This window comes from Plectropomus leopardus, chromosome 12 (genome assembly GCF_026936395.1).
Source record: "Plectropomus leopardus strain MGB_pleo_1.0 chromosome 12, ASM2693639v1, whole genome shotgun sequence".
NCBI classification, from domain to species: domain Eukaryota; kingdom Metazoa; phylum Chordata; class Actinopteri; order Perciformes; family Serranidae; genus Plectropomus; species Plectropomus leopardus.
In genome coordinates this window covers 28,998,668-29,026,057 of record NC_142187.1, presented here as the reverse complement: position 1 = coordinate 29,026,057, position 27,390 = coordinate 28,998,668, and the positions used below count along the sequence as shown (strand labels likewise).

The 27,390-nt window shown below is 38.7% G+C and overlaps 2 protein-coding genes across 3 annotated transcripts in view; one reads left to right on the top strand and one right to left on the bottom strand.

Moving 5' to 3' along the window:
• Nucleotides 1-8,805, top strand: part of LOC121951217 (dynein axonemal heavy chain 8-like) — a 35,787-nt gene extending 26,982 nt beyond the window's left edge. Inside the window, exons 69-92 of the mRNA XM_042497469.2 lie at nucleotides 51-266; nucleotides 549-686; nucleotides 778-905; nucleotides 1,071-1,242; nucleotides 1,339-1,494; nucleotides 1,585-1,740; nucleotides 1,823-2,005; nucleotides 2,809-2,914; nucleotides 3,018-3,270; nucleotides 3,534-3,724; nucleotides 3,806-3,927; nucleotides 4,008-4,123; nucleotides 4,215-4,417; nucleotides 4,555-4,628; nucleotides 5,239-5,391; nucleotides 5,542-5,697; nucleotides 6,424-6,540; nucleotides 6,627-6,728; nucleotides 6,836-6,996; nucleotides 7,096-7,252; nucleotides 7,328-7,480; nucleotides 7,720-7,909; nucleotides 8,018-8,139; nucleotides 8,327-8,805. Coding sequence (XP_042353403.2) covers nucleotides 51-266; nucleotides 549-686; nucleotides 778-905; nucleotides 1,071-1,242; nucleotides 1,339-1,494; nucleotides 1,585-1,740; nucleotides 1,823-2,005; nucleotides 2,809-2,914; nucleotides 3,018-3,270; nucleotides 3,534-3,724; nucleotides 3,806-3,927; nucleotides 4,008-4,123; nucleotides 4,215-4,417; nucleotides 4,555-4,628; nucleotides 5,239-5,391; nucleotides 5,542-5,697; nucleotides 6,424-6,540; nucleotides 6,627-6,728; nucleotides 6,836-6,996; nucleotides 7,096-7,252; nucleotides 7,328-7,480; nucleotides 7,720-7,909; nucleotides 8,018-8,139; nucleotides 8,327-8,614 — 3,813 coding nt within the window. The 3' untranslated portion in view covers nucleotides 8,615-8,805. The remainder of the gene's footprint in view (nucleotides 1-50; nucleotides 267-548; nucleotides 687-777; nucleotides 906-1,070; nucleotides 1,243-1,338; nucleotides 1,495-1,584; nucleotides 1,741-1,822; nucleotides 2,006-2,808; nucleotides 2,915-3,017; nucleotides 3,271-3,533; nucleotides 3,725-3,805; nucleotides 3,928-4,007; nucleotides 4,124-4,214; nucleotides 4,418-4,554; nucleotides 4,629-5,238; nucleotides 5,392-5,541; nucleotides 5,698-6,423; nucleotides 6,541-6,626; nucleotides 6,729-6,835; nucleotides 6,997-7,095; nucleotides 7,253-7,327; nucleotides 7,481-7,719; nucleotides 7,910-8,017; nucleotides 8,140-8,326) is intronic.
• A 3,983-nt stretch (nucleotides 8,806-12,788) lies between these two features.
• Nucleotides 12,789-25,739, bottom strand: LOC121952016 (retinal homeobox protein Rx2). 2 transcript variants are annotated; one of them, XM_088085753.1, is made up of 4 exons: nucleotides 25,669-25,739; nucleotides 23,735-24,245; nucleotides 17,413-17,669; nucleotides 12,789-16,072 (listed from the first exon to the last, which is right to left on the bottom strand). In XM_088085753.1, the coding sequence occupies exons 2-4, from the start codon at nucleotides 24,015-24,017 to the stop codon at nucleotides 15,635-15,637; spliced, it is 978 nt and encodes a 325-aa protein (XP_087941879.1). In that variant the 5' UTR covers nucleotides 24,018-24,245; nucleotides 25,669-25,739; the 3' UTR covers nucleotides 12,789-15,634. The 2 variants fall into 2 exon arrangements, with proteins under 2 accessions (XP_087941879.1, XP_042354459.1); XM_042498525.2 differs by lacking the exon at nucleotides 25,669-25,739 and adding an exon at nucleotides 25,515-25,662.
• Between the last annotated feature and the right edge of the window lie 1,651 nt (nucleotides 25,740-27,390).

Below are 27,390 nucleotides of genomic sequence, written 5' to 3'. Positions count from 1 at the left end.
ATGAAGTTACCTATGACTTCCTTTTGTCGAATTTTCTGTCTTCTCTTCAGCTCATTAGTGCTGCAGGTTTTCTGACCTCCCTCCAGCAGTTCCAAAAAGACAAAATTAATGAGGAAACAGTAGAACTGCTGCAGCCGTACTTCGATCAGGAGGATTACACCATGGAACAGGCCAGGAAAGCATGTGGTAATGTAGCTGGTCTGCTAGCATGGACCCGGGCTATGGCCACATTCTTTGGGATTAACAAAGAAGTGCTACCACTCAAGGTGAAGTAAATCATGGCAGCCAATAATTTTTCGCAATGTAGATCTGGCATAGTTGATTGTTGTACTGTCGTACTGGGTTCAAAACATTCAGCTTTAAGTTTGTTTTAGAGTGTAAAAAACATTTTAAGTGTTGGAATTGCAGCTTTTAGCTCATAGCCCTCCTTTCTATAAACTGCAGTATATATAAAATGGGGCTGCATTTTAGACATATAAAATAATTATTAAAGAAGCACTGCTTTCATTGTGGTTTTGTTAACTTTTATGTCCTTTGGCTGTGTGCAGGCTAACCTGGCCATTCAGGAAAACCGGCTAAAAGTGGCTAATAATGAGCTAGGTGCGGCTGAGGCTCAGCTGGCTGAGAAAGAAGCAGAGTTTAACAAAGTCAAGGCCAAATGTGATGCTGCTATGAAAGAGAAACAGGTGTGATTTAGCCTTATAGAACATTTTAATATTGCATTTACTTAAGGCTAGAAATTCAAATAGTGGGTCACTTAAATATTGTGTCTTTCAGGACTTGCTCGATGATGCTGAGAGTTGTAGGAATAAAATGCAGGCTGCGTCTGCGCTTATTGATGGACTCAGTGGCGAGAAAGTACGCTGGACAGAGCAAAGCAAAGAATTTAAATCACAGATCAACAGGTAGGATACAAAAAAAAATAATTTAATATTGAAAAATAATATTTCTAAGTGACTCAGGGAGTATGTTTACTATTATAATGAGGTCTGTTTTTTTCAGGGGAGACTTGCAATTTATTGATCATAAAAATGTTAAAAGAGGTAATTTGCTTCTGTGCGTCCTGGCAGACTCGTGGGAGACGTGCTCCAGCTCACTGGCTTCTTGTCTTACTGCGGGCCGTTCAATCAGAGTTTCCGTGACATGTTGTTGAAGGACATCTGGGAGAAAGAGCTCAGGAGCCATAAAATCCCTTTTACAGAAAACCTCAGCCTCATTTCTGCCCTGGTGGACCCTCCCACTGTAAGAACAACATAAACCAAATTTTTATTTTCTGTCCCTACTATCTGCACAAGAAGTTATTAATGAATGAAACACATTCTCCTGATTATGTGACAGATAAGCGAGTGGAACCTTCAAGGACTTCCAGGAGATGATTTGTCAGTGCAGAATGGCATCATTGTCACAAAAGCAACAAGATATCCCCTCCTCATCGATCCCCAGACTCAGGGAAAAGCTTGGATTAAGGAAAAAGAAAAGGCTAATGCACTCCAAGTACGTTGTCTAAGTACAAATACAAGTACAAGCCAAATTAGTTGATTTGGTAATAAATGAAGTGGAAATAATCTGTGATCTCACTTTCAGGTGACATCACTCAACCACAAGTTCTTTCGCTCTCATCTGGAGGATTGTCTGTCTTTGGGACGCCCAGTGCTTATTGAAGATGTATGTGAGGAGTTGGACCCTGCCCTTGATAATGTTCTCGAGAAAAACTTTATTAAATCTGGGACCAGTTTCAAGGTAATGTGGCTGCCATGCCCTTTTGAAATCAACCATACAAGTAAAGTGCCCTCTATTCAATTCTTGGATGTGTTTTGTGTAGGTTAAAGTGGGAGACAAAGAGGTTAATGTGATGGATGGCTTCCAGCTCTATATAACCACCAAACTGCCTAATCCAGCATACACCCCAGAAGTCAGTGCCAAGACATCCATCATTGATTTCACTGTAAACATGAAGGGCCTGGAGAACCAGTTGCTCGGTCGCGTCATCCTCAGAGAGAAATATGTCAGTATCTGTTTTTTTTCCATGTTGTACAAAACAGGATTTCCTTACATGAGTATTTTTTTATTAGCAGAATATAATATAACAGTGGTTTCCAACTCGGTCATGGTCCAAAAGTGGGTTGCGGGTCCATTCTGAATCGACCGCAAGTGACTCCCAAACATGTCAAGTTTGTAAAAAACACGCTTTATTTTGAATTTCAGGCAAAGGGCTTTTATTTTGAAGTAACATTTCATCCTCCTTGGCTGCTATTTTATTGCCCTGTTCTTGTTATTATTTGGCTTATAAACATGCTGTTTCTTTGCAGCATTTTTGTCACTGATCTTGTAGCTATAATATGCACGTTTTTGGTTGCTGTGCAATTTATTTACTAATTACTTTAAGTAATATCATTTTATTCTTGCGATATGTTTAATTTAATTGTGTTCATTGCTGAAATGTTGCATACAGTTTGTGAAATTAAATTGAATATGTGGTTATTTATCTTATGTGTGGACCTAAAACTAAAGACTAGGGGAAAAATCTGCCCCCTTTGATTTGATCAGTTTGGAACCACTGTAATATAACATTTAATAATGAAAACAGCAGTAACAACTTCAGACCATAATGCAGTTGCAGAGTGGTTTAGAAGAATCATGGTGCTTTCTTCAAACGGGTTATTTGTGTCAGGCTTGCTGAATCAATGTTTTCTCTCATATTGCCCTGCTCTCTCAGTGTTTAGCAACTCATATTGATCATGTCTTGGGTTACATGTGATTTTAAGTTGCATTAATGAGTTGTGAAAGTTATTTCAATTCTTTTAACAGGAACTAGAGGCAGAAAGACTGAAGCTAATTGAAGATGTAACTGCCAATAAGAGAAAGATGCAGGAGCTGGAAGACAATTTGCTGTACAAACTCAGCAGCACAAAAGGTGACCAATTACTGGTGTAGTTTAATGCCAGTTTTGTTGAAGCCACACTGGTTATGTGTTTATATATGTCTAACAATAAAACATTGTGTCTGTGTGTTTAAAGGTTCCTTGGTTGATGATGACTCCATGATCGGCATTTTGAGCACAACCAAGCAAACTGCTGCTGAAGTTAGTGAAAAGCTCAGTGTTGCAGCAGACGCAGAGTTGAAGATCAATATGGCTCAAGCAGAATATCGTCCTGTTGCCTCCCGAGGCAGCATCCTTTACTTCCTCATCACAGAAATGAGCATGGTCAATGTCATGTACCAGACCTCCTTGGGTCAGTTTCTCAAAATCTTTGACCTGTCACTGGAAAGGTCAGTTTCACCAAAACTGGATTAAGAAACATGTCCAAAAAATCTTGGTGCTTGTTTTGTCCATAAAGCATGGGGCTATAACAGTTTGTGTACCATGGCCTTTATGTTTCACATGCTCCAAGTTGCACTGATGTTGAAAATAATTGCCACTTTGTGTCATCATAACATTCTTAATCTTTGTCATTTCATCATATCGAGGCACCTTGTTACACTTTGTTTCTCCCTTGTTTCCTATTGTGATGATCATGAGAATGCTTTTGCAGGTCTGAGAAGTCTGCAAAAACTCAGAAGCGAATCGCAAACATCATTGAATGCCTGACATACGAGGTGTTCAGATACACTGTGAGAAGCCTCTATGAAAACCACAAGTTTATTTTCACACTCTTGCTGGCCCTCAAGATCGACTTACAGAATAACAAAATAGAGCACAGCAAATTCCAGACACTTATTAAAGGTAAGATAATCATCCCCTGCTGGGAAATTGTAATGCACCTTTTGTCTTATAACATGATAACTTCTCTGAATATACAAATAGGTGGTGCAGCTCTTGACCTGAAAACCTGCCCTCCAAAGCCATTCAGTTGGATCCTTGATTTGGTATGGCTAAATTTGGTGGAACTCAGCAAAGGGCCAGAATTTACTAACATCTTAAACCAGGTGAGATTGAGTTGCATGGATGGTACATCTGCATCCTCAATAAAAATGTCCCTAAAAGTTTCTATTGATATATTTTGTAGGTGTCCCAAAATGGGAAACCCTGGAAAGCATGGCTCAATCTCGACGCCCCAGAGGAAGGTGTCATCCCAGATGGATACAACTCCCTTGATGTCTTCCTTAAACTTCTGCTAATAAGGTTGGATCCTGCTTCCAGTTGTGCTGCTTCTATGTTCAGTTACACAAAATGATGTTTAATACAATACTCCTGTTCGCTATTTCTGTCACAGGTCTTGGTGTCCTGACCGTACCCTGTCTCAGGCCAGAAAGTATGTAGGGGAATCCATGGGCATGAGGTTTGCTGAGCCGGTCATCTTGAACCTTCACAGCACATGGGAGGAGAGTGACCCTCGCACCCCTTTAATTTGCTTCCTCTCTATGGGCTCTGACCCCACTGAGCAAATTGAAGCACTTGCTAAGAAACTTCAACTTGGTGAGCTCTATTCAACTTACAACTTTTATAAGCTTCACAAGTTAACCCTGAAGCTTCGCATGAATCCTAGACCCTGAAGAATCTATATGTGTTGCGTGTCATGATGTCACTACATTGTGTTGTGTTGTGCATAACAGAATGCAGAGCTATATCCATGGGGCAAGGGCAGGAGGTACACGCAAGGAAGCTTGTTCAGACATCAATTTCGCAGGTATGTACAGTATGTAGGTCCAGACTGCACAATATCAGCCCGATTATAGCCCGACAAGACCTTCCGACAGCGTCAGCTTGGATCGTTAACAATGATGAGTGTTGTAAGTGACGATTGTTTTATCCTGTGTGGTGTGTTATAGTAAACAACAACAGACGCCATGTCTGGGACATCCAACGACATCCCAACAGAAAGTCTAGCATGTTTGATCACAAACAATATGACATAGAAACATACAACAATTGACATGAATGTCTGCACATGGTGACTTGCACCTATGCACATTCAATAGCAGAGGTTCTTCAACCAGTGAGTACTACCTGAGTACTGAGTGACTAAAATGATAATAATAAGAGGACAAGAATGATCTTATGACATCACACACATTGTGAAAGATGAGCAGTGATGACTGTTGTGTAGTCTGTCATGTCTGCAGGTTGCAGCAAGATTTTATGACTTTATAATCGCCTAATCTGACATAGTGACAGTTGAAACGGACAAACATATCATATAGTCTAAACCCGGCATAAGTCAGTCAGGTAGAATTTTGATTAAAGTGAGGGTTGGCCATATGACCTGATCTCTGGCCTCTGTGTCTGGATGTGTACAGGGAGGCTGGGTCCTTCTGCAAAATTGCCACCTGGGTCTGGAGTTCATGGACGAGCTGCTAGAAACCATCACAGATGCAGAGACCATGCATGACACATTCAGGGTGTGGATCACCACAGAGCCTCACAATCAATTCTCCATCACACTCTTACAGGTGACCCTTTGCAAAGCTATTATGTATTGTGTTATAAAAGTCTTGGTTAATGTGTACTTTATTTCCTGACCTTACCTCTACAAATACTGTGGTGCTCTTTTAAACAGCACGTTCAAGCTGAGAAATTGTTTCTCACCTGTTTACCTCTAGTCCTCCATCAAGTTTACCAACGATCCACCCCAGGGAATACGTGCTGGCTTGAAACGAACATTTGCAGGAATTTCACAGAACCAGTTGGAAGTCAGCAATCTGCCTACGTGGAAGCCCATGCTGTACAGTGTGGCCTTTCTCCACACGGCTGTGCAGGTACTGTCCTTTCTCAGATTCTGCATGATTAGGTAGAGAAGCTTTATGTCAAGCAGTGTTTCTCTAGTGGGGGTAGGGGTACCCCTGGGGGTACTTTGGAGTACTGCAGTATTCCTGTTTTCAATCAGATTGTTAACCGTTGTAAACTGTCAGCTGCCATAACACATGAAATCATGTTCATGTATACATTTGTTCACTTCATTTCTACCAGAAGTGCTATTTCAAAGGTGGTTCATTATTGAAAAAAAGTTTGACAGCTGACTGAAAGTATCCGATAGAGAAATGTGTAACTCTTGGCACAGTTCAGAATAAAAGCAGCAAAATATAAAAGGAATCCTGACATTGTCCTACTACATTTTACAATACTTAATTTTTAATGCTGTTATTTGGAAGGAAAGAAAAATGTCTTCAAACCCAATATACATCGCCATTCCATTGTAAGTATGTGAATTAAAACTTGTCCTGTCTGGTGTGTTTGTTTGGTGTTCATCACTTGTGATAGGGAAATCCATCTGATAGCCTGTTACGGTTGAGTCATCAGTGTTCACAACAGCAGATCCGAAACTGAACAACATATACAAAATTCAATTTTGAGTTTTTTTCTTTTCAAGTCAGTTAGAATGTTTTTATTAATCACACAGTGTTTTCCATTAATATAAGTTCATTTTATCATTTCCATGTCATTTGATTTAACGTCTTATCATGTTTTACTGCTTTCTTCTTGAGGAACGACGCAAATTCGGACCACTGGGTTGGAACATACCATACGAGTTCAACTCTGCTGATTTCACTGCAAGTGTTGAATTTGTTGAGAGACACTTGGATGATTGTGGCCCTAAAAAGGTGAGAATTTGGTAACGGCAGTTTAACTTTTAAGGATTTAAAGAAAAAAAGTCATCTTCCCTCATTTTGTACTTTTTTTCCAACAGGATGTGTCATGGGTCACTGTGCGATACATGTTAGCTGAGGTGCAATACGGAGGAAGGGTTACAGATGACTATGACAAGCGCCTACTCAAGTGCTTTGCACGTGTAATAGTCCTATTTTTGTGTTTATTCTTGTGTTACAGATCTCTGGTCAATAATTGTGTCTGACTGGTTTCAATACTTCAGAGAGGGTGTTTTTTTTTTTATTGCAGGTGTGGTTTAGTAAAAAGATGCTTGACCCAACGTTTTGCTTCTACACGGGCTACAAAATTCCAGTGTGCAAGACAGTGGAGGAGTACATGGAATACATTCAGAGCTTACCCACTTTGGATTCACCCCAGGCATTGGGGCTGCATCCTAATGCTGATATCACGTAAGGAAACATTATAATGTGTGGCATTTTAATAAGTCATCGTAATATGTAATCTTATTGCTTACATAGCTTTTATTCTATGTGTACACTGTTGATCAGGTACCAGACGAACACATCTGCTGAAGTGCTAGACACAATCACGAATATTCAGCCCAAGGAGAGCGGAGGGGGATCTGGAGCGACTCGGGAGTCCATTGTTTACAACATGGCAGAGGACATGTTGGAGAAACTGCCCCCTAATTATGTGCCGCATGAGGTCAGTGTGTTTGTTCATTAGGTTACAGTCACCAGTGCTAACACCAACTAAATTCTGCAATTTTTATGGTTGAAGGTCAAAGCCAGGCTGATGAAGATGGGAGCTCTGAACCCGATGAACATCTTCCTACGTCAGGAGGTGGATCGAATGCAAAGGATCATCAGTGTGGTGCGCACTAGTCTGACTGACCTGAAGCTGGCCATTGATGGTACTATCATAATGAGTGAGGTCAGTTTAAAATACGGAATTCACTTATATGCATATTTGTAATTCAATACAGAAAGAATTACACGATTATATTCACGGAATATTTGCATATTGCAATACTGACACGTTATTTTGAATCTAAAGTGCAGAAAAACATTTTTATACCTGAAAATTTGATAAATTTTAAACTTTCTTGGACAATAGCATTTTTATTTGATTTTAAAGTGCTGTAAATCCACTGATCTGTGTTTGACTCCTAGAACCTCCGCAACGCCCTTGACAATATTTTTGATGCCCGTGTGCCAAACCTGTGGAGGAAAATCTCCTGGGAGTCATCCACCCTGGGCTTTTGGTTCACAGAGCTCCTGGAGAGAAACAAACAGTTCCACAGCTGGGTGTTTGAAGGAAGACCCAAAACCTTTTGGATGACAGGCTTCTTCAACCCGCAGGGTGAGTAACAGGTTTTTGTAGAATAAGGCATTATTCAATTGTGTCTCACACCAGTAAATATAATAGAAGACTTATGCTAATAATAGTAAGAGGTGGGGATGCTTGCAGGGTTCCTGACTGCTATGAGACAAGAAGTAACAAGAGCAAACAAAGGCTGGGCTCTGGACACAGTCACCCTGTACAACAAAGTCCTGAATCAGGCAAAGGAGGACATCACAGCCTCACCCACAGTGAGTCAAAAAGCATGAAGTTACGAGCCATACACCAACTAATAATCACACACAGATCTTAAATTAAGCCTACACCTCCATTCATGATAAACTTAGTCAGACATGACAAGAAATATACAGCAGCATTGTCGTTTTAAGTGTGACACAAGTGAACATTGTTCTATCACTGACTGCCTCTCCCTCACAGGAGGGAGTGTATGTTTACGGTCTGTACCTGGATGGTGCCGGCTGGGACAGGAAGAACATCCGTCTCATCGAGTCCTCCCCCAAAGTGCTGTTCACGCCCTTGCCCGTCATTCACATGCTTGCCATCAACTCCACTGCCCCCCCGGATCCTAAGCTGTACGTCTGTCCGATCTACAAGAAACCGAGGCGCACAGACCTGAATTACATCACAGCAGTGGTGCTGCCCACCAACGAGTCACCAGATCACTGGATCTTGCGTGGGGTTGCGCTGCTCTGTGACATCACATAAAAGATAGCTGCATGCTTACAATGAAAATAAATGTCTTTTTATTGTCAATGTCTGCCAGGAGGTATACAGTACTTAATATAGTTACTGGTTGTGTTGCAGTGTAAAACTGAAAAACAAATGCTATATAATTTTGAATACATGTTCTGAAAGATGACAAATCATTCCAGTGGTATATATATATATATATATATGCCATTGTTTTATAACAAATGTTCAGATGGCTCATGAAATGGGATAGGTTTTTTCAAGTAAAAATAAGGAATTTAAAATTTGCCATTTTAATTCATCCTCCGATCTGACGTTATAACGTCATGACGTCAGGTCAAAGTGCAAGGCTCAGGTCGGGCTCAGCTCGTGGAGCAGCTAACGTTAAACTTGGACAGGGATTTGCTGTAGCTGGGGCTAATTAAAAAAGCAGACAGTCTGAACACACCGAGAACGACCAGAAATATAACAGTATTATTTTAAAGCTGCTTTTTAGATCCATAAATTACCTGTGCGCGAGGGACTTGGACTGCGGGGACGTATTCATCGGGATCGAGTTTTATGCTAACTTTAGCTAATGGTGGAACGGAAGACGAGCGGAGGGGACAGTTTTTCCAGGGGACGTGTGTCACCGAGTTAAGGGACAACTGGATGTCCGCCACCATTCAGAAGTAGTTATTTAACATTTTGACACATACAGTCCTGAAACTAATCGTGTGCGAGGCGACGGAGTTCACATTTTTTGGACCAACAGAACCAACTGTAAGTCTGAGCAGATTTCATGTAGCTCCTCAGCTCAGTCACGAGAATACATGATTTAGTTGAATGTGTCAGTTGACCCAGAATATTTAACTTTTTTACTTTATTGTGTAGCGGATATATTGCAACTTAAAGTTTCAACAGTGCTGTGGTTAACATTTGGTTAAGCAGTGGCGTGTCCAGGCTTTTTGTAACAGGGGTGGCCCAAATGGAGCATTGAGTTTGCAGGGGTGGCATGAAGTATGAGCACTGTGGTGGGCACACATGGCCACACAGCTTTAATGTGCCATTTTTGTCTCCACTACCCATACCTACATTAATTATTAAGATTGTAGTGTCTTACATTTATACATTACTATTTATGTTTTACATTTTAAATATAAATAGACCTACTAATCACAAAACACCAGAGTGACACTACACAAATGTAAAAGAAAGCTTCCTTAGTTAACTTAAAAAATTGTTTCACTAAAAGTAAATGGTGCAATATCAAAAATAAAGTGCCAACGTGATTAAAATGCCAAAAAATTAAAACAAGAAAGGCTGTGTGAACAAACTTTTTAACAGTTATGTCAGTATATTTGTATGTAAAATTGGTCAGTCTAGATGCAACTGTGGCACAATACTGCCTGTCCGTTTTGACACTGAATTGCTCCTATAAACAAAAAAAATCCAGTTTATTCATCAAACTACCTGGGCAGACAGCCAATCATAATGGAGTGACACCTGTGGCTGCCAATCAGATTTCGGGTGGTGGCTTGTGCCACACCAGGCCACTCCCTAGATGCGCCCCAAAATAAATGCAGTCACATTAAGAATGTCCCGTGCATCTCCTTTCCCCCTTGACTGCCTTTTTACACATCCATTCAAAAAATTCTCAAGTTTAATTTACAATACAGTGTTTGTTTAACCCCCAAAAACATATGTATGGTCCTTCATTTAAGGCTTATTGTAACTGATAATAATGATAATGATAATAATTGTGTAATGTCATGTACCCCGATATTTTCTGAGAGGGCTATTGTACAATGAAAATCTCATATCATTGCCACCCTGCTGACATTTGCTAAAAAACATTACTTACTTTTTGTGATCTGTTTGTTATTGTGACCAAGTCTCACTCAACAAGTCTTGTCATGCGAGATGCCAGTTTTTGCAGGAAAAACGATGGTAACCTTAGCGAGAGTTGGAGAGAGGATTGCTGAGAAGAGTTTGTAGTGTTGGACCACAGAAAACGTAGCTTAGTGTTATTTAGAAGATGTTTAGTGTCATGGCTGAGTATTTTGCTGATTTCGACCATGTGGAAAAGACAGCGAGATTTCAGAACGGGACCTATCTTTCGTGAGTGCCTTAACTCACTTAGACACAAACACGGGTTCCAGGTTGAAATAAAATGAAGTTTTCATTAATATTAAGATGAGTAACGGGGAGTGAATGTGAGTCAGTACAATGAATGCAAAACTAAAATATTATTGTGACCACACATAAGTTTAACACAAGAGAGGGAGTTCTTTTTGAGTATTATGTCCTTTTTTCCCCCTAAAGTGAACACTGGGACGAGGACGAGCAACTGGCGCCAGCCATCAAAATCCCCCCACCCTTGAAGTGATTCCCAATTAAGTCAACAGGGGAAAATGGTGTCCCTTTGAAAAGTGTTCTTCATCAAACCCAATTAATTCCGCTCCTTTCCCTTATTATTTCCACCGTGGACCACGTCCCGCTAGTCAGCCTGTTAACTAGAGCCCAGGCCCCAGCGAAGGTCACGCTTGACCAAGCAAAATAACATAATGATGTGCGTAATTAATCACTAGTTCTGAGTGTGTCTCCAGAAAATTCTGGGTGTTGCTACATTAAGTCTTTACGACAAAGGTGTGGTGAGAGTTATCACTAAATATAGCACAGTGTACATCTTTTCATCCACATGGTTTGGAATGATGTTATTATTATAAACTGCTGAGGCATATAAATGGTGTGAATATTTAGGAATTGTTCTGCAAAATTATAAAACTTGGCAATTGCTTGTAATGTGGAGAGGTGCTGGAGGCCTACTTTATTTGGTCATCATGGGTATAATTTATCTTATTATGTTCTCAAACGTAAACTAAGGCCCGAGTCTTCTGGTCTTGTCTCTGCCAAAAAATGTTTTTGTCATATTTTGAATGGTGCCTTCTAAAAGATGACAGGCTTTAACTCTAAACTGGGTCATCTGCCTCACCAAGACTTAATCATGGTACATGCAAAAACTCTTAGAGTCTTACTGTGAAAGTAACACAACCTATTGTGTTTAAATTGGCCTATAAGATTTACTACTAGGGCTAAATGAGCATTCAATAATGTGTTTAATCACAAGGTGGCCACTCTGCAGTGGGATATTTATGATTATTTGGTACTTTCACTCTGCAGCGTTGGCAGTGAAAGCAAACAAATCTGTCCATGCACTATCAATTTCTCCTTTTTCCTCCAAGGCTCTCCTTTTTAAAATTTGGAAATATATAGCCGCCGCTATTGAGCTTTGGCAAAATTTAGAGGAAAAGGCATGAGGCCGTAGATGTGTGACGCACTTTCCAGTAGACCAAATGTTAAAAGATTGTATTTAATCTTCAGTGTAGAGGCTAGACAGGATAAAATTATCGCTAAAATGCTGAACGAAATAACTTGAATTAATTTCCCGGTGATTTTCTTTGTTAAATGTGTAAGGAGCCACTGGAGCAGGACTAAAGACCCACATGTGACTCCGGAGCCGCAGGTTTCCTACCCTTCGTCTAAAGGTACTTTTTTCCCGACAGTTTCTCTCACTGTCCAACTCTGCTAACTCAAGTTGTGCTCCAGTTTAGTTATCAGATCAAATGAAATAAACGTGACCCTGCACACACAAGTTTTTCATTCTCACCTCTTCCTCTACTTTTGCACACTATTTTTTTTTGTATCATGCTGAACACCTCTCATAAAGTGACTGTATATCTAACAAATTTCCTCCCTAACCCCCAAATCTTTTTTACAATAGACAGAAGTGTCTAGTTGATGTCCACATTATAAAAAGTTTATGTTTTCTGCCTGCCAACACATTGTTACAATGTACTCAGATGCAAAATAGACCTCAATAATAACCTCAATCCAAAAATAAATCTGAGCAGCTGAACTACACAGGCTACCGGAGGGCAATTAGAGCTTGAGCCCTTGTGGCCTCCGCAGCCTAGCAGGCGGGGCCTCCTGACACCCCCGGTTGGGCCTGATGGAGTGGAGCTTCATCTGCCTAACAGTCTGGCAAAGCTCCACAGGCCTGGACGAACACAACAGGCCTCCATCAGGCCAGCTCGCTCTGTCACAGTTTACATGGCCTATTGTACAGTGGCGCTCATTAACGGCACTAAGTCATGTTGGTGGCTCACTAATGCATGTGCAGAAAGAAAAACAAGATCCACAATGACAGTACTGCTACAGCAGTGCTCCTGTAACTTTATTTTTGCATGTTGAAAATATAAGTCACGTTCTAAAACTTGAAAGGACTAGATATTTGTTATGATGAAAACTGATGAAAAAAACCCAAACAAACAGAAGCACACATTTATAAATGTGTTTTCTAGTAATTAGAAATATTCTCTTTTATTTCTTTGGCTTTAAGTCTGCTGTTGTCAACAGGGATTATAAAAATATTCACAACAAAACCTGTGAAACAGACAGTGTGGATGCTGCCATTTCTAAAGGCCATGATATACAGATAATGTTTTGAAGTGATGTAAATGACAACTGTTTCTCAAACTTCATTCTGGTGTCCACAGGGGACTTCAGTTTGACGGATGAGTCAAAGCATTGCCACAGCGCTCCATGTCACCTAAAGGTAGGTAATGATCTCTCTCTCTTATTACAGTCTTTTTGCAAGATAGTGGAAAGCATGGGTGAAATTAATGGCAAGTTCTCAGGAGATATTTTTTGTGTGTTGAAGGTGTTGTCTTTTCCAGGTTTTAATGGCTGCATTACAGTAAAGTGATGCAATCTTCTGAACTTGTGAGGCTGTTCTAGCTGTTTTGTTATTTCCCTTTACCCACTTAGTCAGTCCACATTACTGATTATTTGTAAAAAAAAAAAAATTGTCAATGTGTAAATATTTTGTGAAAGCACCTATTTTCAACCCTACAACATTATCTTGATATCAATATTGAGGTATTTGGTCAAAAGTATTGTGATATTTGATTTTCTCCATACTGCCCAGCTCTCCATATTACTCTGCATATTACTCCAGGAATATGATCATGAGCTTATGTCTCTGACAAACCTTAGTGTGGGGACAGGTACCAAAACCTGGTATTAAAGGGGCCCCAGGGCCAAATTATTTTAGACTGTAGTAATGATAAGTTCAGACGTAATTGGTTCTGCTTTCGGTGTTGTAGAAATTAAGAAAATGTAGTTCTTGTTTATTTCCGTTACATAAATGTTATCATGTACAGTTTTTATCTCACCAACTGTTTTTCCAGGCCTGGAAATGTTCTGGAATTAACAGAAAGTTTTGGAAAAATTTGGAATATATACTATTTTGGATATTGTTCAAAATATGTTCATATAAGTCTCAAAATGTGTCTAAATTTCTGCAATTTATGGTGCATTTAAAATCTAGTGCTGTGCTGTGTGACATTTGATTTGATCTTTAATTATCTATCCCCAAAAAAAGAGTCACGGCCTTGATGTTTTGCAGAGTACCCATGTTTGCTGGTCTGATCTTTTGGCATATGAAGCCAGTTAGTGACAGGAATGTCTCATTTGCGAGCTAAGATAGCAAGCACTAGCAGTTTGCTTATTCACAAATGCCTGGGAAATACATGTCTTTAGTCCTACCCCTTTAGTCCTAAAATACTCAAAGTTATTATAATGGGGTAAAATAATCATGAAAAGTTGTGAAATTGTATTGGTAAAAATGTGTTGAACCCTGAAGAACCGATATGAGGACTGTTAAAGTACCATATCGGTAAGCTGTATCTGTAAGAGTAGTAGTACCATTTAAATCTTAACGATACCCATCTCTTCCTCAGTTTAATATAATTTCTGTCTGGTTGTGGTCCAACAGTGAAATCAAACTGTGCTACTTCCAAGGTAAGAGAGGCTGCCAGCTCCCATTAACTTTCTCACTCTTAATCCACCTATCTTCAGTGATTATTTTGTCAACAACGCAATAAGGAGCATCTTTTACCATTAAGATGAACATTAAGAGGGCATGACAAAAAAAGCAACATTCATATGTTCTATATTGTGTAAATTAGAAATAACGTAAATGATCAAGTTTGAGGGGAGGGCCTGAAGTTAATCAGGTCTTGAAAAGGATTTTTCAGGGGCATCTGGGGGCATTCTGTCTGTGGCTGAGAATCCGGGGTTAATCGCTTTAAAAGCAGTAATTAGGTGTTAAGAGGTATGCTTGTCTGTTTAAATTAGCCTCCGTGCGAGATTACGCTCTGTGACTTCCGATAACCTCCCCCCATCAGGGCTCAGTGCTCTCCAAAAGGCCAGTTTAATGGTTTAAATAAAACACACACATATCACTTTAAAACGTCATCAGATTTCAAGTGGGAGTAGTGGTTTTAAAATACACATTTGTACCCACTAACAAAGAACCTGGAAATACACCAGACAATAGTGGACGGCATCAACACTGTTCAGGAAAAAAAAGACAAAATCAGCCAGACAGACATACGAGGAAAACATCTTTCAACAATTTATACTAATACTTTCTAGTTCTGAGGACCTAGAGCAAATGCCCAAATCACAGCACAGTGTTCATTAAACCTCATAAAGACATGACATCAGGGTTGCAAGAACATGTAGACAGAGCTACAGTCAATATTTTTTATAAAATATATTTTCACAAAAACAGGACACCCCTTAATTAAGACTGTAAACATTTCTACTGCTGACCACATGGCTCTACTTAGCCTCTCATATACTATATTGCAGTCTGACAGTGCTGTCTGAAGTTTATCAGAAATAAACAAAATGAATGTTGACACAAAACATCCATGTTAAGGATTTTCTCTTTTTGAGAAACCTTTCGAGCTAAAAACTAAATGCCCCCGCCCCAGAGATTTGATCACTTTTCTTGGGGCTTAAACATTTTTAAAGTGAATTAAAAAAAAAAAAAATCACAAGAAGTTCATTTTCAATTATAAGTGTCAGTGGGAAAAAAAAAAGTCTGACTCCTTTGGTGCCATGTGTCCTCGTCACGGATACATGAAACAAACAGTGGCAAAGCAGTTTGTAAACATTCACGTGAGCAGCTCAAAATTCATCAGATCACATATGCTGCCAGGTTTTATCCATCGACTGAATGTGCTCTTTGGCTTTCATCCTGAGTGCGGCGATGCTGGAACTCCTGTCGTCCTCCATCGGGTATTTATCGTTGAAGCTGGGTGGGCACTGGTATGGTGGAGGGCCCATTGGCTGCATCCCCTGGACCATGCCAGGCGGGGTGTTGAGGAAGCTGTGGCTTGGATAGGCAGGCTGCAGGCCCTGCGGCGAGCCCATGAAGCCTGGGATTGTGTGCATGGGCGTGGCACTGGAGATGGGCGAGGTCAGCCAGGGATCGAGGGGCATCGGGTTGGCCACTGGCCCCACGCTAGGAGGCATAGGAGGACGGTTGAAGGATAGCATGGGGGAGTCGTGCAGCTTCATGGTGCTGGTGTCCATCTTTTCTTGTCGTCTCCACTTGGCCCTCCGGTTCTGGAACCACACCTAGACAAATTTGAATTTATTAGCGCACAAGATGTGATAAAAACAAGTAGATAATAACAAACATAGCAAAAATTGTGCAAGAGAGGTTAAGAAACCTGAAGGGGCTTTTAGTAAAAATGGTAATTCTCTCCCTAACATGACATAATAACAAACATAGTAGTTATAATAATCATAAATGGGACATACTCACAGATCTACACAGTTTCCAGTATTTTCATATTTTCAACAAGTATTTTCTAACCTTTAGAATATATTTGGAAAGATACAGTTTTTGTACTACCTGGACTTTTAAGTGTTTTTTTTCCTACTCGCCTGAGCAAGTGGGTCAGTAATCTTCTTGCCCTGAGTCAGTTTTTACTTGCCCCTAAAGTTAATTATCATGTTTATTTATGTAATCTTATTTTCACTAGTGCCCAGTCGGTACTGCACACGTGCAACTCTCACCAGAGATGAGAAGGAAGCCAGATGGCTCACTCATTAGCTACTTCCATCAATAGCTATGGGCAATGTGAGATGTTTTTTTTTACCACTTTCCCAACTGGGCTACATTTACTTTTCACGGGCGATCTGGCAATCCTTGTCATTGAGCCTTGAGATGGTGCAGTGAGCCACTGAGACCCGGGCAAAATTATGCCCCAGAGAAATACAGAATCAGCACCGACTGTGCTATGTTCCTTCTGATACGACACCCAGGTGGTGCAGAAGTTGGAAACTTTCAAGTTAACTGAGAAGTGGTTTTTGATTGTGCTACATTAAACTTTATTCGTATCAAAAATGGGCCATCTCTTTTTGGCTGCTGAGTGCAAAACATAGACTGTAATAACAATGAACGTCACATGTTTGTTTATGTTTTTTGGAGCCGGATGTGACCATATTTGTATGAGAGGGTGAAGCTGTGGAGAAGCAAGGGATAGATCTGATTGACAGACGGTGGTGACGCCTTGCATACAGCCTTAAATACGTATAACTTTGGGCCTTAAGAAAATGTTAATGGCTGACTTATGAAAAAAAAGAATGCCCTGTACAGTTGTCATGGATGTTGAAATTTGCTATAGAGACTAAACCTGCTTTTTGAGCCAGGCTGTAAACATGTTTGTTTCTGCTGTGAAGTTGGACATTTTAACATGGGGGTCTATGGGGATTTATTCTGTTTTGGAGTTTTATTTTTAAGCCTTGGACGTTGCCACAAGTATTGCGAAAAAATTAAGATAAAATGCTGAATAAATTTAGCTGTATTGACCTGTAAATTGTTCACATTTTAGGCCTAATAAGCAATAAATTGAAGCAACAGCCCTGTAACAACTTCATAGTACACCATAAGGATGTCATAACATCCTTACCTGAACTCGAACCTCAGGCAAGTTAACCTTCATCGCCAACTCTTCCCGGCTGTAGACGTCTGGGTAGTGGGACTTCTCGAAGGCTCGCTCCAGCTCATGAAGCTGATAGGTGGTGAAGGTGGTGCGGTTTCTTCTGTGTTTTTTTTTAGTGTGCTCCTCCTCTGTATTGGCCTCTGGAGACCCCTCAGCAACGTCCGCTTCCTTCTGCAGGTTGCTCATTTCTTCATCACACTTGTCGCTAGAGAAAAGGTCCGATTCTTGAATAAAGAACAGGAAACATATTTGTGAGATGCAAGAAAATGTGTGTCAATTAATACCAGAATTAATTATCAGAATTAACCCTTTAAAAGCTGAGCAAATTGGCTTGATTTGAAAAAAAGCTTACATTACAATAATTCTGTAACATTAGACACTTAAAAGAATCTAATTTTCTAAATCTTCTAATTTCTTGCAATTTGTTGAACATTTGCTTTTTTTCAAGTTTTTGAACAAAATTGCACCAATTAGCGCACCAATAGTTACACCAACTTGCTTAGGTTTCAGTGGGTTAATATAACACTTTAAACAAACTGGTTCACAACTGGTATCAAGTCAGTAAACAGTTTAAGTTTGGCAACAGACCATTTAGACAAATCTTATTTGGCTGAGTGAAGTCAAGGACATAAGGATAAAGCAAGGTGGAGATAAAAGGGGAATTAAAGATCTTGGAGAACTGTACATTTACGCCATACCCATAACTAAGTCAGAAATAATTACATCTAAGTTAATCTTTTGGAGTTTTTACCTCAAAGCTTATTTTTGTTTTCCAATGACAACTTGGTTGGTACTGTATTCATTCAGACTAGATAGTTAAAACGTTTTGACACCTTTTCTTATGTCTAGTTGTAAGACAAAAATGTGTCATCAAATGAAAGCACCTCTACTTATGTGTGCCTGTTGATCATTTCAAAATAAATGTAACATTTTAAACCAGGCAGCGTGGTCAAAAAGTGAAATCTTAACTCATCTCCACATGATAAAACAGCTTAATGACTGATGCCCTTTATACACTTGAGGGCTTGCAAACACCAGGGGTTTGGCAAGTCCGAATGACATCACGTCTTTCACTGAACTCTTCCCTCGCACTAATCCCATAGTAACAGATGCTACCAGTTAAACCTGCAAGTCCCCGCCTCCTCTAATCTAACAAGGGACTTTAGATGGCTTCTGCACAAGCCAAGTAAACAGTCATAGTCCAGATTGTGTCTTCCGAGAAATGGATTTTAAGCAATTGAGCCGTGTGTGCGATGCACCAAAGCTCGTTAATCATACCAAATCGTTTAAGGCAATATGGCCAACAGATCACTGATTGATGCCAGGCAGCAAACGCTTTGTCTTCAAGGTTGTTCACGAAATCTTCACACTTGATTGTTTTAAAGAGTACCCGATGAATAAGGAATAAGTGAGATGAGGTTTTTAATACCCATCAAAAGTTACTGGCAATATGTTTTTCTGCTGAATGAAAAAAAAGTTTAAATTTTTATCATTAAGAGGCCAGTGATATTAACCCATTATCAGCCATTACTAACTTATGTAAATTGGCTAAACCTACCTGTAATTAGGTATATTATTTGGTACATAATTAAATATTCTTTTACTTTTGTTTTAAAACCACTTGTATCCTAAAAAAAATCCTATTAAATCCAGTAATAGACATGACCCTTTAAATTGTATGAACCTATTTAACCTGCTGGAAGTTATCCAATGCAATGTTGCTTTATTCACAACTGAAAGGTTTTGCATGTAACTTCAAGAAAGTCCTTGTTATTAATGGCACCAATAGCCCCTAAGGCCCTTAGATGAACTGCACTCAACATCCTATTAGTGCTTGCACTGTGTAGGCATGAGCGAGCACCAAGGCATTGACCAAAACAGTGTTATGACATACACAATACTGAATGTGATTGACTGCATCATGTTGATAGAAAGCTTGAAATATTCCAATCATATTTAGAATATTTCTATTATCTGTAAGGTTATTGTATTTTATTTACATCCCTGGCTTCATGATACTAACCATCTTGCCGTTATTACAAATTGCTTTATCAGTTTGTTACGAAGCAACCAATGGATTGCTCCAAGGATAACATTTTCTGTAGCCTGATGTGGAAGTTAGTGCCAGCTGAGGTTCCCTTGTCAAAAAGCCTATAGGATTTTTTCATTAGATTTTGGATTATTTCAGAAAATAAGCTCTGTATTAATATTATATTATTATATATATTATTACTTATTATTATTATTATATATTAGCAAGATAATCTTCACAAATTAACACTACTTTTGTGATTCTGATTTTTGAAGCCTAAATGGCAATCACTACAAGTATAAAGTTGGGCTATAAACAATCTACACAATGTTCGCATGACTTTTTAATACCTGCCACAACAATGCTGTAAAGCCATGTTTGCCATGATGATGTTCTGTAGTACCATTGAGCCATTTGTTCACAACCACCTTGTTTTAGACACATAGAAGCTTCAAAATTCACAATTGGGGTATTCGCTGATGTATTTTAGAACAAAAAATGAAAGTTTCCAGGCTAGTGTTACCCACAGAACTTATTACAATGTATGGCAGATCTATGCAGTGTAGCTGGCTAGTGAATTTAGGTGCATCTGACTTGCATTCCTCCTGGCTGGTAGAAAGCAATCATTAGTTCCACCTTTTGCAGCCACTAACTTCAGTTAGTGCAGTAACTCAGATTCACACAGTGCAAATCCCAGTGCAGGAGGTCACAGAAGGCCGGCTCTAACCTGTATGATGGCAGCAACAAACAGGAGGTTTGCTGATCTGGCAAGGAGTCAGGGCAGTCCAGGATTGGACCCCAGCACTGGGTATTGCACTGGCTGAATTCGAGTTGCTACAGCCACTAATTGAAGGTCTATCCTCAAGTAGCTGTTGCAAAACAGAATATATAACAGAAACACAGCAGGGGTGGTAGGTGCAGACTTTTCTAGCTGAAGTTAGCTACCGTTGCACACTGTTGGTGCCATAGGGGAGTTGAAGAGAGGAAAGGTTCTGCAGAGCTCGCAGAAGTGTCACATCCTTTGGATTTTAGTCCTTTATATAGAAATAAGTCTATTCTACAGACTGTTACAAGCAACCAAGACAGTCTGTTGATAAATCTGTTCACCCACTGGCAATACAAAGATATAGAGCTGTTAACAGTGCTTACAAAAACCTAAAAAAATAAACATAATGTTTAGAGTGCACATCCATAAGCAATTGCAACTCATATTATCTTTCAGTGGCCGTGCCTGAATGTTACCTGAAAACTACAGATTTTTGCAAAGAGAAAAATTCTTTGTACAGTATTAGGGATGTAATTAAGCTTTTCTGAATATAGATTATACAATTGCTGTTTATGCTTAACAGCTGAAAATATTTGTGGTATATTGACATGGCTGCAACCTAAGTGAACAGTACAGTAGCCACAAAAGTCAATGGCTGAGCAACAAAAGCAGGTCTGACCAATGGAGGAGCACCAACAATTATGCATTAGGGGTGGGAATTACCAGAGGCCTCAAGATATATAATTACAATACTTAAATCACAGTACAATATTATTGTGATTTTTAAATGTGTTGCAATGAGCTGAGCAGTGTGATAACATATAGTGAAACTTAAAATTATATCCCAGAAGGAAAACTTCAATTTTTATAAGAAAACTTCATATGCTCATATTCAGACTTGATAATAATGTTAGTCTGCACCAAGTGACACAACTTACAGGGACAAGTGGACCAAACATGGCAGAGCATACAGGTCCAGGTGGAGGAAAATAACTCAGCCTTTTTTGTTTGTTTGAATGTTTGTGAAATTAATAATGAAATATCATTATTGCAAAAATACCCTGAGAAATTGTGATATTATTTTAGGGCTATATCGTCCACAACGACCACAAAAGCAGAAATGTTGTCTGTAATATTGTTGGATATTTTAAGTAAGTTTTGAGTAATTTTGAAGCAAAGTAAGGCTGCGTTTAGGAGAAAATCGGAATTCAGCAGCATAGTTAGGACACTCAATGTGCCAAGCTGACGTTATCTAGGGCAGTAAGAGCCATTTGTTTTTATTTCACCTATCTTTGGCTGGCCGTTGTCTGTTTTTGTAATGCAAATGTGAAAGTCCAGTTGCTGAAACTGCCAGGGGTGGGAACCACCAGAGGCCCACCTCCCAATGGTAATATTCGGGTAATATTGGTAATATTAATATTATCATGATATAATATTATAACGATTGTAAATATATTGCAATATACTTAGAATTGCAAGAATATATATTGCGGTTTATTACATTTTTTTTAATGTGCAAATTAGGGAAAAACTTTGCTAACATCTGTTTTTATCCAATAAGAAAAAGTTCTCAGCCTGTTCATCTCCCTTGAATATTTTTTATTGCAGCAAATTTTATATAGTGGACTTAAAAAGCAATTCTGTTTTTCTAATAGCCTACCAAAAATTTGATTTGTATTTGCAATATTAATAATTTATGTAATAGAAAAATCTGTACTTAGTCTCTGTCGAACAACAATATATTGCCGAGCAAAATAGCAATGCACAATATTGGATCTTTTGTCGATATGCTATTATATAACAACTCATTTGGCCGATAACTGTTACCATTATCAATATGTCCATGTTTATCCCCACCTAATTTTAGTGATCCTTAAGTCTCTTCTGTAGTAAAATTAACATCATATTATGCATAATCTTATTGTGATGGCCCACCAGCAGATGGAGACATGAAACACAATCTTCTTACTGTATGTAATATTCTTTCATTTTACAAGTTAAGAAAAATACTTACACTTAGGGTTGATGTTTTCTACATGTTCACTTTTTCATGTTGTATGTATTACATGTGGGCGATATATCGAATATACTTGATGTTTTAAGCCATAGGCTTTTTGGTTCTTCTTGCTGTCTCCCACGGGTCTCTGCCTCTACCAGACACAGACACGCAGTGCAGGGCTTTTTTAGAGCTCCGGACTGTGACTATTTAGTCACATTTTGTGACCATGGAGCACTACTGTAATTTGCAAACACTATTAATAAATGAATCAGAGCTGTTAGTTTGTTTCCAGCTTACATTGAATAAATCATCAAGTCAAACAGCTCTGCAGTAACAGTCTAACTTCATGAGTGGTAGTGGTCGTAGTGTGAGCAGCATGGTGAAGCATGTGTTTGTGTTTGCAGAGCTCAGATTGTGACTATTTAATCACATTTTTTGACCACGGGGCACCAATGAAACTTGTAAACATTTGTAATAAGTAGAGAACGTTGCCTGCTCACAATGATTGAAATGTCACGATTAAAGACACCGTGGTATCTGTTAACTGTTTGCTAAAGCTATCACAACTTCAGTCTACAGCAAAAACATTGACACTTCCAGCCTGAGACGAGCCAGGCCCTTCAAAATAAAGGCACGATGGGTCCAGCTTTGATTTATTTATTATAGCAATGCTTTTTAAATTTTCATTATAAAAATATTTTATTTAACTTCCTTATAACCGTATTTGACTAAATATAACTATATAACAATAGTGCATTCAACTATATTTCACAGTTGCAACTTTGTTTAACTGTATTGTACTTAATTTAACATTATTTTAACTGCGGTTCATGCAATATTTTTTATTTTAGTCGTAAACATTTGTTTACGTATGTAATCGCAATATAGCCTTAAAATATTAGCTAATATATGTGTGTGTGTATGTTGTTGGTTTGTGATGTCAACAGAAATCAGCATGTTGGCTGATACCAATATTTCATTTTAAAGCCAAAATCTGCTTATAACGATGACATGCTGATAATATGGTGCATCTCTATCACAACATATCAGATTCTATGCTGCATTGATTTTCTCCCGTTCCTAGAAACTACTGGTTTTACCCTCATAAATAAAATACAAATATAAATTCAGGACTTAATCAATGAACTGCTATGCCTCTCCGTCTTCCATCCACCAAAACTGCTGCCATTGCTGGTCATTTTGCAAATTTGGGGCTAAAGTGCAATATTTATTGACATACTTCACATCACCATCATTTCAGACAACCAAATAACTTGTTATGAGAGTGGCTGCTAAAAGTTAACATTAGACTTTTTAAGTAAGGACTCTGGTGCAATATTTTTGGAAAACTGTGTGGGCGTATTAAACCGGACATAGAGACTCAAACTTAGTACACCTCCACCTCCGCTTGTTGTACAGTTGAAGACAAAATCCCCTGAACTTATTGTGATCCTGAAGAGAGGTTTCATGCCTCTTTTCTGAAAGTACTCACCATGGTAGGACGAATGTTGGGAGCTGTCACCCATTTCTGGAAGGTGCCCATAGGTGTCCGATGAGACCTGCTTCTCAGGGTGCTGTGGGTTTTCTCCGTTTGCTTTTTGGCTGTCATCATCTCCTACTGAGTGGAGTAAAGGGTCCTGGTCTTTTGTGAATCCCAGTATGACATCAATACTGTGGACCCTGCCTGCACCGCCAGACCCGGCACCTTTTGCCATGTCATAGTTGTCCAAGCAACTATCGTCCACTATTCCCAGGGTATCCATTGACAAATGCATCCGAGCCTTTTTGAGACACTTTCTCTCTTCTTCTTTGTCAGAGAAAACAAACAAACAAAATGCTACCAAGTCAGACGAGGCAGAGCAGTTGTTGCACAGAGATGTTGTTCTGCTTCACGTGAGATGGAGCAGATTTATGTGAAGCGTGAGGGTTGTATCCTTCAATGATCAGTTCTGTGAGGCTGAATGTATTGTTTTCACAAAAGCAGGACAAACTCACATCTTTGTCTGCAAACAAATAAGAGAAAAGAAATAAGACATAACAAATACAGCAAAGATGTGCACATAGAATTATTAAGTAATTTCATGGATTGTTAATAATCTTTATAGACTGTTACATGTTCGAGTGGAAATTAGTCATTTCAATGTGTTTTAATTTTTAAAGAAAAATTACTTAATTACTTTGAAACCTGGGCAAACTGGCTTGACTTAAAAACATAGGAAAAGGGCAATGAGCAACTTAAGAAATAACCCAGAAATTAGCAAGAAATTATTAAAAATTTCAAGAAAATTCCCTGAAAAAGAACACCCCCCCCCCCAAAAAAAAATACAAAAAACAGTAGTTAAACTGCTTAGAAATTCTACTAATTCTATTAAAGAAAACTGAAATATATAACCATGATATATTTAAATATAGTTCTCTAGAAATATTTCACTAGCTTTAAAAAAATAGTTTCTTTCAATTTCCAGCATTGTTCTTGCCAAGTTCATGATTTGAAAGGAATCAAACTTGCTGAGAGTTCAGTGATTTAGATACTTGTAAAAAGCGTCCTAATGCGGTATAAGAAAAGTGGTGTCAGTCCAGGTTTCAAAGGATTAAACAGTTCAAAGTTATTCATAAAGCACATTTAAAAACAACAGTTGGCCGTAACAAAAAATAGCAAAAACTATAAAAACAACGCAGGAAAGCACAGATGATAGAAAATAAATAAGAATAATAATAATAATAGAATATGCAAAAAAAAGCAATACAAACACAAAGGCCATATTAAAACACAAAAAGATAATAATGAAGAAAGGCAACACTCAAAGTGAGTTAAAAGCCAAAAAAAAGAGCATTTTAAGACAGGATTTAAAAACAGGTAAAACGGGTAATGTAAGGGCCAACCTAACGTGTAGAGGCAACTCGTTCCGTAGTTTGGAGGATAATGAGTATGAATATCATCCTTTTTCTACCACAAAAGCATGACACCAAGTTATGCCGTGCTAGTGTGATTTCCATTATGATGGGCAATCAAGATCATACACAGATGTGCAAAGCAAACAAATTCAAACACAAAGTCTGATTCCCATCAGTTTTTAATTTTGCATTTTTTGCAAAGGTATGCAGCTAAATTGTTTAAAGATCTACCCATAGACATTTGAAAATGTCTTAAGAGGCACCAAAAAAGCAAGTTGCACTTTGACATAATTTGTCTTGATTAAAGATGAGCATTATGGAAACTGATGCATCAGTAGATATAACTCACAATAAGGAAGCACATTAAGTAATCTTACCTTCTTCCAGATTCCTACCACAGGCTACGCTACATGCATGTTGTCTCTGTAGTCCATAAGCAGACGAGTGACACTAACAACATCTCCTGTAGGCACTTGTTACTCCCAGCTAAATCCTCGAAATCCCCTGCACACAAGTGAGCAAAGGACTTACCGTTGGAGTCCTGTGCAGCAAGCACATGTAATGTCTTTCTCTCCTGACAAAACTTTTCTTAACCACACGAGACAACAAAGCTTGCGGGGAATGGTAGTAAAACCAAAGGGGTTTAAGAGGTTTATTAATTGGAATCCTTCCCCTTTAAGAATGACTGACAGTTGTTTTCTGGTCAAGTAATTGCTCCAAATGTGTCCTGCATTCAGACCACAGAGGGAGGCCATTGCTAATGAAGCCTCGACAAAACTTTCTTTCAAAAAATCTATTGTCTGAAAGATAATGGCTTGTACCGAGAGTTTTCGCTAATCCCTTCATTATAGACAATGTAAGGGAGAAAAGACACAGAGATGGACTTTTAACTTGAATGGCTACACACTGTAAAGACTTGTATTCAAAAAGAGTTTCATTCAAGTGGGCACTTAATTCTTTATGAGCAGCGATTCTTTTGAAATAGCTTAAATAACGGGAAAAAAAAGACGTGACTCAAACATGTTCAATCCCAATTTGATAACAGTATTATTTTGTGTTATTATGGTTTTCTACTTTGTCTACCTTGAAAGAGTTACTATAAATAGAACACAGCTATTAAGTTTTACAGTACAAACGATTATAAAGGGCTAATGTGTGATGCTTGGGGACCTAAAGAAACCAAAGAAAGCCAGGAGTTTAGGCAAGGCAACTTTATTTGTGTAACACATTTTATATAACTGGACAATTCAAAGTGCTTTACAGAGCAATAAAATATGAAAGCAAAATAAAGGATGCAGATTTACAATAAAAAAGAGATAAGATTTAAAAGCTAAGATTAATTACTAAATGATCTTAAAAAAAGATACAAAGATTTAAGGATTATTAAGAATAATATAAATTCCAATTTAAAAATAAGTTTGAGTGTGCAGTAGGCAGTGTAAAAAATGAATGTTTTTTTATCTAGAAAAGTAATAATCTTTGCTCAACCTAATTAACTCAAACATGAGCAATTAGGGGACGAAAGTTTTAACCCATCATCCCTTTAGCATTTTTCAGTTGAGTCTTTGACATACATGTGTTTACATATGTCAAAAAACTACATTACAAATAAAATGTCCTGTTTTAATAATACTCTTGTTTGAGAGTTAGCAGTAGAATTGGGCTGGGGGCATCGGGGGCGTTTTATCCCACTGCCTGCAAGTTTCTCCTCTGCCAGCTGGCAGCACCAAAGCTGTGGCAGCTACAGTAGGTGTTGCAGAGATCAATCCTATCCTTAATGAGCCTAAAGACTTCACTAGAGATTTCCTCTGACCTCACTCTTCCTATCTGAAGATATATTTAGGCGTTCTTTGCAGGCCAGACAAAAGAAAAAAAATAAAACATAGAATAGCGGTTCAGAGTGGATTTTTTACTGACAGTTTTTGAAAAAGAAAAAGAGAAAGTAACAGGAATACAGATTGAGGTGTTATCACATTCAAGGCATAGTTCAACATTTTTGAAGTGGGACTGCATGGGGTACGTAGCTGTATTACTTACAGTAGATTTGAGTCCCCGTGCCCTCAGTTTGTCTGACACAGAAGCTAAGCAATCTGCTGCTGCTGATGGGGGTCAGCAATAAAATCTATTTTAGTCACCTAAACACATCTAAAAAAAGAATAATATCAGTTTAAGTGTAGGCTAGGGTTGTCAAAAAATAGATTCTCGATACTAATCGATTTTAAAAAGTAGTTGCTTTGCAACGATTTGATTCCA